General features: G+C 35.8%; 2 protein-coding genes across 2 annotated transcripts; one reads left to right on the forward strand and one right to left on the reverse strand.

The window, feature by feature from the left end:
* Window positions 1-2,663: 2,663 nt before the first annotated feature.
* LOC105157395 (uncharacterized) lies at window positions 2,664-8,015 on the forward strand. The gene is made up of 10 exons (XM_011073811.3): window positions 2,664-2,980; window positions 3,393-3,548; window positions 4,170-4,385; window positions 4,594-4,776; window positions 5,145-5,366; window positions 5,782-5,898; window positions 5,979-6,122; window positions 6,344-6,445; window positions 7,062-7,130; window positions 7,464-8,015. Exons 1-10 carry the CDS (start codon window positions 2,786-2,788, stop codon window positions 7,695-7,697), a joined length of 1,638 nt encoding a protein of 545 aa, XP_011072113.2. The 5' UTR covers window positions 2,664-2,785; the 3' UTR covers window positions 7,698-8,015.
* A 711-nt stretch (window positions 8,016-8,726) lies between these two features.
* Window positions 8,727-14,019, reverse strand: LOC105157406 (uncharacterized). The gene is made up of 3 exons (XM_011073819.3): window positions 12,719-14,019; window positions 9,816-9,954; window positions 8,727-9,662 (listed from the first exon to the last, which is right to left on the reverse strand). The coding sequence occupies exons 1-3, from the start codon at window positions 13,415-13,417 to the stop codon at window positions 9,073-9,075; spliced, it is 1,428 nt and encodes a 475-aa protein (XP_011072121.1). The 5' UTR covers window positions 13,418-14,019; the 3' UTR covers window positions 8,727-9,072.
* Between the last annotated feature and the right edge of the window lie 2,427 nt (window positions 14,020-16,446).

Raw genomic sequence — 16,446 nt, forward strand, 5'->3', positions numbered from 1 at the left:
ATTAGACTACCGCTTGGTCCAGCTGAGATGCACAGTGACGGGGGGGATAGCCGAGATAACGCACCGCGTAGTTTTGTGAGAAGTGGCGAAGAAGCCCCCATTATCAGATCGGGATCCACTACACCAACTCACCAAACGCATACCCATATTGCCAGTTGGGATGTTGAGGAACAGGTAGCTCGTGGGGATGGTGGCCCACGATTGGTGCACAATATTTCTTTAGCGCCACGTAGAAGTCTGGACATGGGTTTGGGAGTTGGCGGGATCAGGTCATGGACAGATTACATTCGTCGCTTTGGCGTGCAATCCGACCGTGGAGGCCATTCGCATAGTGAGGGAGACAGTACAGCACGCTCGCGGCGACCAACCAGAATTCCACCACGTCGACATGACGGTCCTTAAGTATTAGTAGTGTTGTTGTAGAATATGTGAGCCAGTCACTTGTTGTCATATGTTAATTACAAAGTTAACGGGAACATGATTGTGTGCGTCATTTATCATTTAATGACTTAAGGATTTCATTGTCGTAGTTTAATTGGACAATACGCCATATTAATCCAAAATATATTTTTCAAATCATTGCAATATATAGTTATAAATTATAATTAGTTAATATTGAATTATGTGGATCTTCAAATTAAAAAAATTGGAGGATGCATTAGAGGGTTGATATACATGTTAGATGTATAATATTTTCTCTGGTGAGGTTTGTATTTGATTTTTAAATACAAATACATTTTATTTTAACCACTTAATATTTTGTACGTAATATTTTCTACATCATTGGAATAATTAAAAAATTTAAAAAATACAAAATAATATAACAATTCTATGCGGTTAATTCATATATTACATTATTTGAATAATATATTTAAATTTATCACCTCGAACAGAACGTCTAACAAAAAATACTGTTAATTCATTACTAGAGTGCATTTAATTATTTATAAAAGTGTATTTACATAAATTATTTTTTTTACATTTTCATACATATATAATTAGAAAATAATATTTATTTTAATCCACTCACAACTAAATAAATTATATATATTTATATATATATATATAAATATATATATATATATAAAAGAGACATGATTTAATAATGAACAATACTTTTTGTCTCCCCACTACCCAATATCAAACATACCATACTTATTTTATATTATCTCCAAAAACAAATCCAAACATACACACTATCTCTAACTTATTTTTATTTATTTTTATTTTTCTCTCTCTATCTCCACAAAATATCCAAAAACAAGTTAAAAATAAAACCAAACATTATATATTTTTTTTCAAAAAGGTACTGACATTGCATCTTTTCATATATGGGTTGGTTGGGACAATTTACTAAAAAACAAGGATAAAAATGAGAGATGTCCTAAGAGAAAGAAGCCAGTCAATCAGTTTCTTTATTAAACATGCAAAGCAACAATTGGGCTTTGCAAATCACTAACCTGCACATCAATTTGAGCCTCGTCCCAACCTAACCATATTCTCTTCCCTACCCCATTAGCTTTATATACAGCAAAACCTCTATAAATTAATACCCTTGGAATCATGAAATTTTATTAATTTAGAAATATATTAATTTATCGATAAATTAATATTTTATTAATTAAAAGAGAGACTTTTTAAATTCAGCAAATTTAGTACACATGTATTGAAAATAAATGAATTCATATATGTTTTATTGATTATATTCATGCATCAATCAATTTTTTATAACTAATTAAATATATTCATGTATAATATCAATTCATTGTATACAATTAACTATTATATTCATAGACACATGTATCAATTCATTGAAATTACTTAAATATACATATTTATATTAATTCGTTGCACTTAAATAACTATTATAACCAATTAAATATATTCATGCATGATGAATGAAACATATACTACATAAATCTCAATATGATAATAGAATAATTTATAACACCCAACCATGTCTTCTCATCTAAAAGACATCGCAAAATCATCCATGAATGATTAAATGTGTAAAGCATTACAGACTTCATATTTTAGTAAATTACCATAATATTTATAATTATAATATTTATGAATTATTAATTTAGAGTTTTAATGGGACCTAATATTTATAAAGAAATTTTTCAAAAAATTATTATTTTATTATCTTATCGAATTTGATGATTTTTTACAAAGGCCCAAATCGGGACCGAAAGATTTTATTATTTTAAAGAATTTATTAATTTATATAGGTTTTACTGTACTTAGAAAACCAAACCCATCTACTTTGCACTAATTTGTTGAATATTGCTAGCATTTCAAGCTGCTAACTTGCGTCAAATAATTTAGTGATGATTTAATGTAAAAATACTAATAATATATTGAGAATAATATAATTATTCAGAGACAATTTTGTTCAAAGAGAAAGTAAGCGTTACATATATTAATTTACGGGAAGAACAATTCAGGGGGAAATATTATTTAACCCTTTATTTTAATAAAAATAGTTTACATGATTTATAGGCTTGATTTGGAATTTAATTGTAATATATATTTATATAATTAATTATAAGATTTTCAATCAAAATACCATAAATTATTTTTGTTAAATTTAATTATTTTAACATTAATTACATGATGGATTTCTTTATTTATTTATTTTTAATTTCCTAATATTAAAAAAAATATTCGTGTTAGAAACCCCTACCAGTACCAGCTGAGTCCCTTCGTCTTCCGCTCTTCTTCTACCACACCACTTCAAGCCCCCACGCGCCGCCAGCCGGAGACTCTATCCTCAGCCGTGGGAATGGAACTGGGAGCTGGCGTCAGAGGTCTGAATGTAAAAAGCACGACGCCGTGTCTCACCCCATCGACCCATATAAAAGCTCGGAATCTTTACAGTAGCCGTGCCTACTCATATGCTTCCTTTCGCGCTCATCGGATTCCCATTTGCAAAGCATCTATAAAGGAGAATAGCATCAGTGCGGAGTCCGTATCGAAGGTAACTATTTTATTTAACTTATATATGTATGCAACTAGTTTAATGATTGTTGCTTTGGTTGAATTTCATGTTTTCTTGTGTTTAATTGCGTGTTGGATATTGGAATTTTTAGTGAGTTTTCAGGTAAAATATCTTATTTCTTCTCTTGATAATATGATTGTGTGAGGTTTATTCTTGTGTGAGATAAGGTTGGTTTGGCGTAGCAGAGAGCAAGAGGATGGTTTGTGCTGCTAGGCTTTGTTCGTGCTTTAGCGTCGGTCTTTGAAGGTGTATAATGATGTTTGAAATGATTATCATAATTTGTGAACATTTGAAGAAAGGAGGAATGATCTCTTAGCCATCTCTTGTCCTCACCGAATCGTTATAATCAATGTGGATTGTTTCCTTGGTTGAATTAAATCCTGTTTCCCAGGTAAACAGAATGTCTGCTGCTGATTACTCAATGGATGTTGAGCTTTCCAGTTTGACTGCTTTATGCCCATTGGATGGCCGGTATTGGGGTAAAGTGAAGGACTTGGCACCTTATATGAGCGAATTTGGGCTCATTAAATTTCGAGTTTTAGTAGAGGTATTTCTCAGACTAAACATCTTTTGTGCTTGGTGCTGAAGAGGCTTTACTGATTTTGTTTTCATGTAGATAATTTTTTAATTTTGTCCTACTCTTTTCTGTTGGTTAGGTAGGCAAAATGTTTGAAGTACATATGCTCATCTGAAATCAAAATCATGTCATTTGGGTCTTAAAACGGTGGAAGAAATCATTTCACTGCTCTGTTTCGCCTGCCTGCATTTTTGCTACTCATAATTCAAGTCTCATTATGTTACCAAAAAATCATTGTACTAGGTGTTATCTATGTTGGATTATCAATTATGATAAAACACAACAAAGAAATATATTTCTTGGATCAGTGCTTTTCCAGTGACTGCCATTAGTTTGTCAGTCATTTGTGTGAGTTGCATAAAAAAATTTCACCAAAGAAAATACATGTGGGTGGTAGTGTCCTGGTGAACATGGTAACAAGGAAGTGTAAGCAGTATCAAGCGATCATTGTTTAGCTGATTAACTGAAGTATATTACTAATTTTTGTTACCTGCTGTTTGTATACAGTCCTGCTTTAGAGTGTGTGGCTATTTTCATCCACTTTAATCTTCTTTAACATCCTCATGATTATATATGTATATCCTTTATCAGATTAAGTGGTTGCTGAAGCTTTCCCAAATTCCTGAAATCCCTGAGGTCCCAAGGTTCTCTGCAGAAGCTGAGACTTATCTCCAAAACTTAAGTGATCAATTTAACTTGGACGACGCCTTGGAAGTGAAGAAAATTGAGAGAGTGACTAACCATGACGTGAAGGCTGTTGAATATTTCCTGAAACAAAGATGCCAGTCACATCCAGAGATATCTAAGGTACATATGTCTGTACTTGGAGTTCTTGATGAATTGAATATTTGGGATAAACTACAATTGGACTTAAGGCTAATAGCTTGAAATTGTGTTGGAGATTAGAGTACTCTTTGGAGCATATATTTTTTTGCCAGGATGTCTTCTTTTTCCCCCTACATTTTTATATGCTTTACCCTTCATTATCTATCGACAATAATCCATTTCATTATAGGTGCTTGAGTTTTTCCATTTCGCATGCACATCTGAGGATATTAACAATCTGGCTCATGCTTTGATGCTGAAAGAAGCTCTCAACAAAGTCATACTACCTGTCATGGACAAATTGATCACAGCAATATGTAACATGGCCACTGCAAATGCTTCCATTCCCATGCTTTCTCGAACTCATGGGCAGGTAAATAACTTTGGGTGCATAAAATGTGATTTTACTTTTGTACTTGAGATCATCTCCCTCTGCTCTCACACTTAAGGATAAGCTCACACAGCCACACACAGCAGTCCCTCATGTGCCATTGCTTCCATATTCATGTCTCTTTATTTACGCATGTCCTACTTATCAGGTAGACACAAGTGATAAAACTGCCATATGAAACTAGCTTATGTTGCAACATTGCACCATAAGGTGTTAGATTTTTAAGATCATTTTGTTTACTCCAATAAGCATATTTTGAAGATCGGTTAACGATTTTGTGATTATACAGATTGAATAATGACTATTAAAAGTTCTCAATCCACTTTTTGAATGTTTTTTTTGTTTTGTAGCCAGCTTCACCCACAACCTTAGGGAAGGAAATGGCAATATTTGCTTACCGCTTAAGTAGAGAACGAAAGGAATTATCTCAAACTGAAATTTTGGGGAAGTTTGCTGGAGCTGTTGGAAACTATAATGCTCATCTTGTTGCATATCCTGATGTTAATTGGCCACAAATTGCAGAGGAGTTTGTGACATCTCTTGGAATAAGTTTCAATCCGTATGTGACTCAGGTATGTCAATTGAAAGTAAATTTTCTCTTGATGTTACATAAATGGCCTATTTTCATATGATAGGACTTCAGAGTCATATTGTATATCTTGCCAGGCATGTTTTGATTATCTCATGGAGTAATTATGCTATTGACTCAAGAACTGCTAAAGCTCACTTTTGCATTTCTATTCCTGTCTGGAACTAAATTATTTTAATCAATTCTTAATTCATCTGTCAGGCTATTAGATAGCCATAAAAACTTTCTATAACCATGTCTGAGATCGTGAACCAAATGTGTTCTTGCCTTTATTGTACTCTGAAATTTAGATGAGATGGATGTTTGATATTTTTAATCAGGTAGGCGGTTTTGCCAGAATAACAGTACTCCTTTAATGTCTCTATTGATTTATGTTAATTATTGGCATTCTAAAACAGATTGAGCCTCATGACTACATGGCCAGGCTTTTTAACTCCATCATCCAGTTCAACAACATTTTAGTTGACTTTGACAGAGATGTTTGGGGATACATTTCTTTGGGTCACTTCAAGCAGGTGAGAGGAATATATATTGATGGATGATTATATGCTTCTTTTAATATGGAAGACCATGATGCATTCTCAAATATAAGCAGATAACTAAGGCTGGTGAGATTGGATCGTCAACAATGCCCCACAAAGTTAATCCAATTGACTTTGAAAATAGTGAAGGCAACTGTGGAATTGCAAATGGAGGCTTATCCCATTTAAGCACGAAGTTGCCTATTTCCCGCTGGCAGGTTTGCATACACTTCCCTTAGAATTTGAAGCTGCTGAGTCTCCTATCAGCATGCATGAGCTTATATTACCTTCATCTAATTTGAAGTTGTATCTCATATGAATGACATGAGCATACTTCTCTTCGATTGTTTTTTGGCTCTCAACTTTAAGCATCTAAGCTCTATCTCATCCCTATGCATTTCAAATCTTAATAAATCTTTGTTATGTTTTGTTATTACAGCGAGACTTGACTGATTCAACTGTTCTAAGGAACATGGGTGTAGGATTAGGACATTCTCTTCTTGCGTACAAAAGCGCATTGCAGGGAATTGCAAAGCTTCAGGTAAGAAATATAACTTGGATGACTTGTATGAATATTTCCTGCACAGTTTCTTTCTAACTTGCATTAGAAACTACGTACTGTTACATTTGTGTCAAAGGTAGTTCCAAATGATCCTACCTAGGAAAACCTCAAATGGATATCAAATGACAAGTAGTTTTGCTTGGTATGATCAGCTATGCTGTCTTACTTGATATTTTTTTTTCTCTTTAGATAAACCAAAAAGGTTGAATAAAACCGGAGCCAAAATAAATTAGTCATTAAATTCTGATTGGTAAATGTAGTGAGAGCTAAATTGTTCTGGACTTAATGCTAGCATTTTAGCAAGGTGAAAACGTTGGGGCGAAATTTTGACCCCAATAATATATCCTAAGTGCTATTTCTGACAAATGTATTTTTGATATAATCTGAGGTATCCTTTAGAAAGAACTTGCATTTCTTTTCTGTTGCTGTCCCTTGAGGATAGGACTTTGGATCACATACTTAAGAACTTTGATCACTTTGTCATTATCTTTTCTGATGTGAGGAAAAATTTCCAAGTGGATGGAGCATTGTGTGTTGCGTTACATTAATTACCATATGGAATATCACCATCTTCATTTGTTATTATTTCATACAGGTCAATGAAGCTTCCTTGATTGCTGACTTGGACCACTCATGGGAGGTGCTTGCCGAGCCAATACAAACTGTATGTGACTTTTGTCTGATATGTTTGATCTTGTGTTATCTCATTAATGTGGAAATATTTTGGGTGACTTTCGGCAAAGCTGCAGTTCTTTTTTGGTTGCTTTGCAATGACAGAATTTGAAATACTGTGTAGACTATATTAACGACACCTCATGATTCATGGAAAATGACCCTGCTACTTCTGCTCGTGGCTTTCTCCAATTCATTCTCTCTCATGTGAAAATTAGATTTTACTCAACACAAAATATTACAGATTTTGTATTCATAAATAGTTCCCAGAATGATAAGCCCTATTGTTTAGAGTTTATTTACGGTCTCTATTCTATCTTTATAGGTAATGCGAAGATATGGTGTTCCAGAGCCATATGAGAAATTGAAGGAGCTGACTAGAGGAAGAGCAGTGACTAGAGAAAGCATAAGAGAGTTCATTGAACGTCTCGATATCCCAGTTGAAGCTAAGTCTCATCTCTTAACTTTGACGCCCCATACTTATGTTGGAGCTGCTGTTGAATTGGCCAAGAACTTGGACACAGTTACGAGCTTGGTGAATGGAGCTATCGTCTTATGAGTGCTATTACTGAGTGACTAGACGAGGTTTCGACTTGCAGTATACTGCATTCTGGACCCAAGGAGGTTTTTTACCAACGTAAATGCTACTTCGTTTTGAGAAGAGCAGAAAACCTGTCTGTCGTAGCCGTTCTATTTGGTGCAGTGCCCAGAACACAGTCCCCGGTGTTTCAATCTGGGTTCAGCCAAACCATAGCTTCCCTTTTTCTTTTTCGAAAAAAGAAGCGGAGAAATGTATGGGGTTTGAACTATTCTGGGATTTTTCATGTATTTCAATCCTTTAGTCGAAATGAAGATGAAAAGAAAATTCATTTATCTACACTTTGTCTTAGAAAAGATACTCATTAATAGGTAAGTAGCATAAAATAACTACTTGAAACAAAATCTGTATCCTACTGATTCGGACAAGTTAAATATGACGGAATCACAATGTTCAATCCAGGCCAAATTAGTTAAACAAAATCAGATTATGAGATCAAACAAAATAATTAGATTAATTTAGCACATGATCCTGTATTGCATTTGCATTATTAAGATCCCTTTAACAATTTTAGTGCATATCATTGTTAATATTTATTTATGATTATGTATCTCATAGATCTATTTATAGGATGAAACTGCGATTTTGTCGATTTAATCAACAGATGTATGATTACCACATGGCCAACTCTTATAAATTTTGACAAAGAGAAAAAAAAAAAAAGAAAAAAAGAACACAAATAAATGATGGGACTAATCACTTTGGTGATGAGGACGTTTGGCGACCAACATCTAAAATTATTTATGGTCAATCATGATTTGGAGCTTAATTGAACTGTTTACACCCAGTAAAATCCGATAAAGTCTAAGAAGAAAATGCACCTAATTTGCGAGATCAAATATACAAATTTTTCCTGATTTCAAGAACTCATATGCTCAAAATGCTTTGCCTATATGTTGAAATCTTAACTGATGAGCACTATTATTTACAAACAAGTTGTTAAATATTGAAGAATTATTATTTATATTATTACTTCCAAACTCCATGTCAATCATGTAAATCGAGATTATATAAAATTAATTCATGAAATTAATTACTAATAAAGTAGTAAGTCAATCGGGGGATTGAAAACAAGTTACAATGCCAAAACCTGGAGATAATAAATGGAGAAGAAAGCTACTTAAGTCATCATTCCCATTCCCCCCAAAACTCTCACAACTACACCATTTTTTCTCCTACAAACAGAGAACATAAAACCAGAAGCTCAAGGTGGCGTTAGTCATTCCAGCCACCTTCGACCACGGGTGGCGACAGAATGACGAAAACAACCTCGAGTTATCCCCATATTATTACCACATCTCCATCATCACCAATCTCTAATCAAAGCCCTCTTAAGTTACAGTGATATTGTGGCCTTAGATGAGATATCTAGCAACAATTCACACAAAAGGGCAGCAAAAACTTCAGCTTCCAACTCCATAGCCACCTCCCGGTTTTCTTGATTTAACGATCGCCATTCCCCTCCTTTTTCCATGTCCTTAACATAAACTCCCCTGTTTCTTGGCACCTCCCATGCAAGAAAGAGCTCACTCGTTTTTCTCCCGTTGATCCAATTTTCCGCCTCTTCAAGCAGCTCCTCTTCAAACGAGTATCCACCCCATTGCCTTTGCGGATGCACGTTTTGATCAATGATTCTTTCTCTAAAGAAGTCCGAGAGTAACTTGTCTGCCTTTATCTTGAGGCCATATGAGGGCAAAGTGTCCTTCATTTGTTGAAGTAGATCCAATGCTTTTCGTTCTGCTAGGCCTTCCTCATCCTCTTCTTCTTCTCGCTTGATCTCTGATGTGGATTTCTCATCAACGGGAGGAGAACCAGTAGATTCATTATCTGAGTCTGGCAGAAGTACGAATCGTTCGACTAGGTTCACTGGCTCGAGCTGAGTACACTCGAACTTTTGAATCTTTTTCATGAGCTTCTTCTTAGTTCCTACACATGAAATTGCCATGTTTTTCTTCAGGAAAAAGACCTAAAGCAGTCGACAACGAATCGTGTAGGACATGCACAAAGGATTTTCCCTTCCTAAGTTAAAACTCGAGTATAAACAAAGTGTGTGTGGTATGAGAGATTCGAGTAGCTCACCTTCCACAACTGCGAGGCTGTGTGGGAAAGGAGAGTAAACTTCATCATCGTCATCATCATCATCATCATCAAAGGGACAATCGAGCACCGATACCGGACTCAACTGTTCCTTCTCTTCACTAACTGACCACTGCTTCTCCTGTTCATTAATCCACCAACATGTTACATATATATATATATATATATCCTAGAAAATACAACTTTCCGGTAACAATCATCTGTCGGAGACAGGAATAGAGATCATACAACATATTAATTAATTAATTATTCAGAAGAAACAATTAAGGTAGTTGTTTCCTGTAAGAACGTCGGAGTTTTCATGGTACAGTCTCGTCAATCAAGATTTTCGTCAACAATGACTCGTTTGTTAATCCCACATATCCATGATGTGGGAAATCTTTTACGACAGATGAAAGATTTTAGGGTTGGAGGGATCATCTTACAGTAATGGAGTATAATTTAAATTTGCAATAAGAGTCCACATAAATGATCACACTTAAATAATAAATAGAGTAATTACATCTACACCCATAATCTATGGCCTATTTTTACAAATTATCCATGCCTTTTGAATAATTATACATACACCCACAAAAAACGTTAATATCATTTATATAAATCAATCTTATTTTTTTAAAAATTACACATATACATCTTAGAAACGTAACATCATTGCACAAATTACCCCTAACTTTTGGAAAAAATGCAAGCAACCTTATATGATATTGCAAATGAGCAAATTACCTCTCGATGAAAAATAAAAAAGCAATTTATCCCCTTGTATTTTTCAAAATACAACAATTTACCTTCTTATAACTTTTTAAAATTAAAGCAATTTACCTCCTTAGACGCGGAGGTAAATTGCTTCATTTTAACAAATACATAGGGATAAATTACTATTTTTTTTTATAAAGTAATTTGCTAATTTCCAAATCATATGTGGTAAATTGCATTAAACTCCTAGTTTTTCACTGTCTAGGGTTGTTTCTATATTTACATAAAATAATAAGAGTGGTTTCTATAATTACGTAAGAAAACAAGGGTGATTAATAAACCACAAATTAGGGATTGCAAATATAACTATCTCAATAATAAATGACACGCACAACTCCTGGAAATAATTTTGTGGGCCGAAGTATAATATTGATAAAGCATAGGGGTCGTAAATGAAAAACAAGTGTGTTAGGAGGAATTAGGATGTTTGAAATGGAAGCAAATGGAGAGAGATCAGACCACAAAGCCCCATGAGAAGTAAATCCCAAGAATAGTATCGAATGCGTCAAAAAAGTCAACCCCACTACTTTACTAATATATATCACCTCTCCCTACCTTTTTTTTTAATATTCTTTATAATCTTTAATAAATATAATATATATACATACGAATAGTAATATTCATAAATAATATCAATATTATTAATAAGTTTCAGGAGACCAAAAATTCTTTTCTCATTTTAACTGGATTAATTGCATTTTAATCCCTACAAAAATACTAATAAACATAAACATCCCAAAACAAAAAAGTGTAACGCGGCCCTTAAATTTTCCAAGAAGAAGTTCGTTGTGTCCAACATCAAGAGGTCGTGTTGTCGTTTTCCCGATAAACGTTCAAATTATCTTTTTTTTTTTTTGAGATTTTTTGTTCGTAAGAAGGTCCGTTGCGTTTAGCTCAAATTTAACTTATTTATCAAAAAAATATTTGAATTAGAATGATGGGCATGCTATGAAATATATAATGACACTGATATGGCTTAATTCTTACTACTTGATATTTTCGCACCTGAGGTTTATAGTAATTGCTCTATAAGGACCCTAACCAACTGGGCATTTCTAGGGTAATAACAGCACAAGGACAAAAGGGCATTTTAGGAAATGCAATAGAGGCGAAATCTAGTATCTCGCGTGCAATGGAGAACCGAGTTTCCACGCCGTAGATTCCGCTCGAAGACAAGAGATAGCGGGATCCTCGCCGCAAATAGTAATTTCTTTTTATTATATCATAAAATCCAGCGTGGTCTACCTGTACCTGGCGGTATACAAACCGCACGTGTACCCTCCACCTATTTTCTCTCCATCTTTACTGCTGTAATATTTTCACCAATATCGAAATTTCTACTATTATTTTTTTAAACTATTTTTTCAAATTTTTGAAAAATAATTTTTAAATATATTTCCCACATCGCCAAAACATTCTTTTAGTCTCTTATGTGGTTCAAATTCAAAAGTTTTGATCATCACATTCCAAATTTACCATTAGACACTATTTTCACCTCAAGTAAAAAATCAAAATATTTATACACCCAAGATCGTGGAATTCAAACTCATAATCTTTTAATCATAAAATCTCAAGTTTTTACTAACACAAATTAGGATAAAAATGCCGTAACTTCTGCATAATTAATTACAGAAGAATTGATTTTTATTTAACTGATCTTATCTTACTTGATTCCGTAAAAATTAAATCTTGAATTGTAAAATCTTTAAATCTTAATTTGTACAAACTTTTTGCGTTAATTCGTCGCAATTGTACCATAGATTTTTATTATTCAATTATCAATAACTAATCAATAGCTACTTCTACAATAGACCAACAACTGTTAAACTGTACAAAATATAAATTGTATATTTAAACAGTCGAAAAAAGATTGTATTTTATATTATAAGATGATTCTGAAATTTCGATCGAGCGAAAATAATTTAAAATTTAAAATATGAAATACCCTTAATTATAAATATAGTTAAATTTTAAAATCTTGAAGAGTGAAGACAAAGGTAGGTCAATTAATTGAAAATAAAAGCAATGGTGAGTACAAGATTCAAATTTTAACACACAAGCAACCCAAGTTGGCTCAACAACTTACAATAAAATTTAAAATTAAATAACAAATAAATAAAGGAACTGACCTTTGTAGAAGAGTTGTTACTACTGGTGGTTGAGTCCGTTGAAACGTCGCCGTCTTTTGGAAGCTCTGTGGCTACCTCTACGGCGTCGTTCTCGTCTTTAGGTAAATTTGAATTTACCTCAGAGGAAGAATTACCGCTCCAGCAGTACGAACTTAGATCATCGCTCGCCGATCGGCTGTTGCTGTTGGTAGTGTTCATGGAGGAGCAGTTGGAAGTGTCCAGTGGTCCGGAGTCCTCCTTCAGGAGCTCATCAAACGATTTCCAGCGTCGGATCTCTTTCTCGTTTGATTTCCTCTTCCAGAAGCTAGTTTTCTTGAGGATTTTCTTAGAGAGGTTCCGCGGTAGAATTGATCTCGTCCGCTTTTTCTTCTCCGGCGAACTCCCGGAGCCGAAGGGGAGGCGTTTGACGGCCGTGATGACGGTTCGGAAAGCGGCCAGGGCTGATCTCGACGGGTTTTTGAGTGGGGATGGTGCGTGGTTTTTCTGGAAATAATTGAGATATTTCTTCTGCTGCTTCTGCTGCTGCTTGCTTTTGAGGTCGATCTCGATTAGGAATCGGACGGTACTGCCACAGCACTGTCTTCTGGGGAACGATTTGAAGCCATTGGATGAGCATGAGCTCATATCATCCAACAGGTAATCTTTCAGCAACGAGGGTTTCGGCGGCAATGCCTTGGGTTTAATCACTCTGGAATCCATGATTCAAAAAACAACAAAAACAGATACAAATTACACACACGCACACACACACAGAACTAGGGTTTAATTTCCGTTTTTGAGGTTAATTTCTGGTGCAGCAAAGAGAGAGTAACTGTCTACTTAGAACCAAACCAAAGGAAAGAAAAGACAGTGGGGGTCCAATAATCAGAATACTGAGCAGAAATCCGAATGGCATCGAGTGGAAGTTGATGTTTCAGCTCTGATGAAATGGTGAGACGATGAGCGTTTTACATCTGTAGTACAAAAGTGATAATGAGCAGAGATTGGGAGGAAGTGGGGTTTAGTATTATAGTGAAGAAGAGAGTGTAAAAATCAGGGAAGAATGCAATTCCCTTTAAAGGGTTAAAGAATAGTGAAAGTGAGAGGCAGCTTCTTGATTGCTCTGGTGAAGATCTCTAGGTTTTTTGCTTTTAAATTTAGAAAAAAGAATTCATCTGAAGCATTTGCTGTATTTGGTCTGAGTGTGTGTGTGTGTGTGTGAGAGAGAGAGAGAGAGAGAGAAGTAAGGAGATGTAGGAGGAGAAGAAGTAGAAGAAGAAGATGGGGATGATGCTTCTTGGAGTGGTTATTTGAATCTTAAGTTTGATTAAACAATGGATTTGAAGTTGTGGGGATTTGGTTTGAAAAATGTGTTGGACTGAGAAATGACCAGAAGTTGACCTTTCTTCATTAAACTAAACTAATCGCCTGTCTAATGTGCTCTTAATTACCACGCGCTTTAAATGCCGCCACACCCCCTCCCCTGACATTGCAATTAAGTATCCTGTTTTAATTTGATGTACAGTATAGGGTTGTTTATGTTAATGGTTAAATACAGTTACCACTTCACATCAATTATTTTTTAAAGTATTAAAATTTTTAAAAATTTTGCTTTTTTTTTTTTTCCGAAAAAAAATGGAAGGTATTATTATAACCAACTCAGCCGAAGGCTAAAAAAAATTAACACAACAGAAATATAGTCAAAGAAAGAAACCAAAGACGAAGCAATGCAACCCTTACACAAAAGGTTGGAGTTGACACATACAAGAAACAAGAGAAACAAGTGGCGGAGCATCCGCCCCTCCTCCCTCGAAGACCATTTATTACAGTTAAATCGAAGGGACAAACTAAAGTAAGAAAAAAGACAAAGTTTGAGCGTGATAGTCTCCTATGAGCTCGGCGCATCCACTCCTCCACATCGAGGCTGTTATGCATCACACTACCCTACAGAATACCTGACATGGCCCATACTAACTCTGCGAACAATCAACCAGAATTTGTTCCAACCGTCTTCCTCCAAGCCATAGACGGGGCACATGCCATCCACTTCCAACCGCCATCGTCTAAGGTTACGCTGCATTGGAAGGGCAGAGTGGTAGCATTTCCATGTAAAGAGAAGAACTTTGGGGGTTGCCTTCTTACGCCAGATTAAGTGCCAATCGTTCCACTAGCGAGCCTCATCACTCCAACTCGGCGTGGCCGTACCTATCGGGTGAGAAGTTAGCCAGTAAGCACTTCACACTGTAAACTTCCTCTTTGGATCATAATGCTAAAGGAAACGATCAATCTCCCTTATATGAATAGGATTAAGATGCACTAAACGTCCAAGGGGTCGAACTCCAACTGGACCAGCCCCTCATTCCACCAGCCTCAGGGATCAAGCAGCACCTGCACAGTCCCATCAACCTCAAGCGTACGGGAAGCAACACTAACTGGATCGTTGCCAGCCGTAGGAGCCAAGGTGATGAAGCTATTCGTACTAATGAACTGTCCCTAATACTCCATCAGATTCTGGCCTGCAACAATGATTTGGCTGCCAGAAGTGACATCCACGCATACAAGGAATTACCTCACCCCGTCGCCTGTACAAACGAGATCCTAGGGAAGTACCGTGCCTTGAACATCCTGTGTATAAGACTACCTGAGGCCGTCATAATTCTCCACGCTTGTTTACACAAGAGGGCGACATTGAATTCCTTGAGACTCTGCATCCCTAACCCACCTTCTTTCTTTCCTCTATGACCTTTGACCATGCTAATCAGTGAATTCTCCTCCCCACCTCTTGATTCCAGAAGAAAGCTGCCAACATACCTTCCACCTCTTTTAGGAATGTGTCTGGTAATTTGAAACAGCTCATCAAATAAGTGGGAATAGCTTGGAGCACCAACTGAATCATAACTGCACGTCCGGCTCGGGATAACTTTAAGCTGACCAACTCTGCATCTTCCTCTAAATGTGTTCCTTAATGATGTCAAAAATCGCCTGTTTTGATTGCCCCACAATTGCAGGAAGCCCGAGATATTTGTCATGTTTATCCACAACCAAAACTCCAAGGGACGTGACCACCTCCATTCTCACATGTTAAGGCGCGTTCCTACTGAAGATGATTGCCGACTTGCTCATGTTCATTTTAAGCCCAGACGCTCCTCGAGAACGCGAAGGACGTTTATGATGCACAACCTTGCATCCTTCATTACCTGGCAGAATATAAGTGTATCATTTGCAAAGAGTAAGTGGGGAACCCGTGGTCCGTCCAGACAGGTGGAGACACCCTTGATATTCCTAGCCCTCTCCTCATGCTAGATCAGGTTGCTAAAGACTTCTGCACACAACAAGAACAAATATGGAGAAAGGGGGGTCTCCTTGACGAAGCCCACTTTCTGGCTTCATAGACCTAAAAAACCATTTAATAAGAATGAGAAAGATACAGAAGAGACATAACATATAATTAAATCCATAGATTTAGCACACAAACCAAGTTTAAGAAGCATTCTTTCAAGGAAATTCCACTCAACTCCATCATAAACCTTACTGATATCAAGCTTGAGCGATATGTGACTAGAGGATCCCTAGTATTCATGAGCGAGATAAGAATTGAGTTCGTGAGCAATCAAAACATTATATATGATTAGTTTGCTAGGGGCAAACGCTGATTGGGATTCTGATATCATACTACCAAGGAAAGGCTTGAGACAGTTAGCAACAGCCTCAGAATCGACTTTGTACACAACATTGCACAGGCTAATAGG

The sequence above is a fragment of the Sesamum indicum genome, linkage group LG1 (assembly GCF_026168435.1).
Source record: "Sesamum indicum cultivar Baizhima isolate 11 linkage group LG1, ASM2616843v1, whole genome shotgun sequence".
NCBI lineage: Eukaryota > Viridiplantae > Streptophyta > Magnoliopsida > Lamiales > Pedaliaceae > Sesamum > Sesamum indicum.

What these genes read in the sequence shown, in the direction of transcription:
- LOC105157395 (XM_011073811.3), top strand. Translation starts at nt 2,786, where the DNA reads ATGGAACTGGGAGCTGGCGTCAGAGGTCTGAATGTAAAAAGCACGACG. An exon ending in AATTTCGAGTTTTAGTAGAG is followed by an intron (nt 3,549 to 4,169) that starts GTATTTCTCAGA and finishes ATCCTTTATCAG; the next exon opens with ATTAAGTGGTTGCTGAAGCT. An exon ending in TCAATCCGTATGTGACTCAG is followed by an intron (nt 5,367 to 5,781) that starts GTATGTCAATTG and finishes ATTCTAAAACAG; the next exon opens with ATTGAGCCTCATGACTACAT.
- LOC105157406 (XM_011073819.3), bottom strand. Translation starts at nt 13,417, where the DNA reads ATGGATTCCAGAGTGATTAAACCCAAGGCATTGCCGCCGAAACCCTCG. An exon ending in GTAACAACTCTTCTACAAAG is followed by an intron (nt 9,955 to 12,718) that starts GTCAGTTCCTTT and finishes ATTAATGAACAG; the next exon opens with GAGAAGCAGTGGTCAGTTAG. An exon ending in CAGCCTCGCAGTTGTGGAAG is followed by an intron (nt 9,663 to 9,815) that starts GTGAGCTACTCG and finishes TTTCATGTGTAG; the next exon opens with GAACTAAGAAGAAGCTCATG.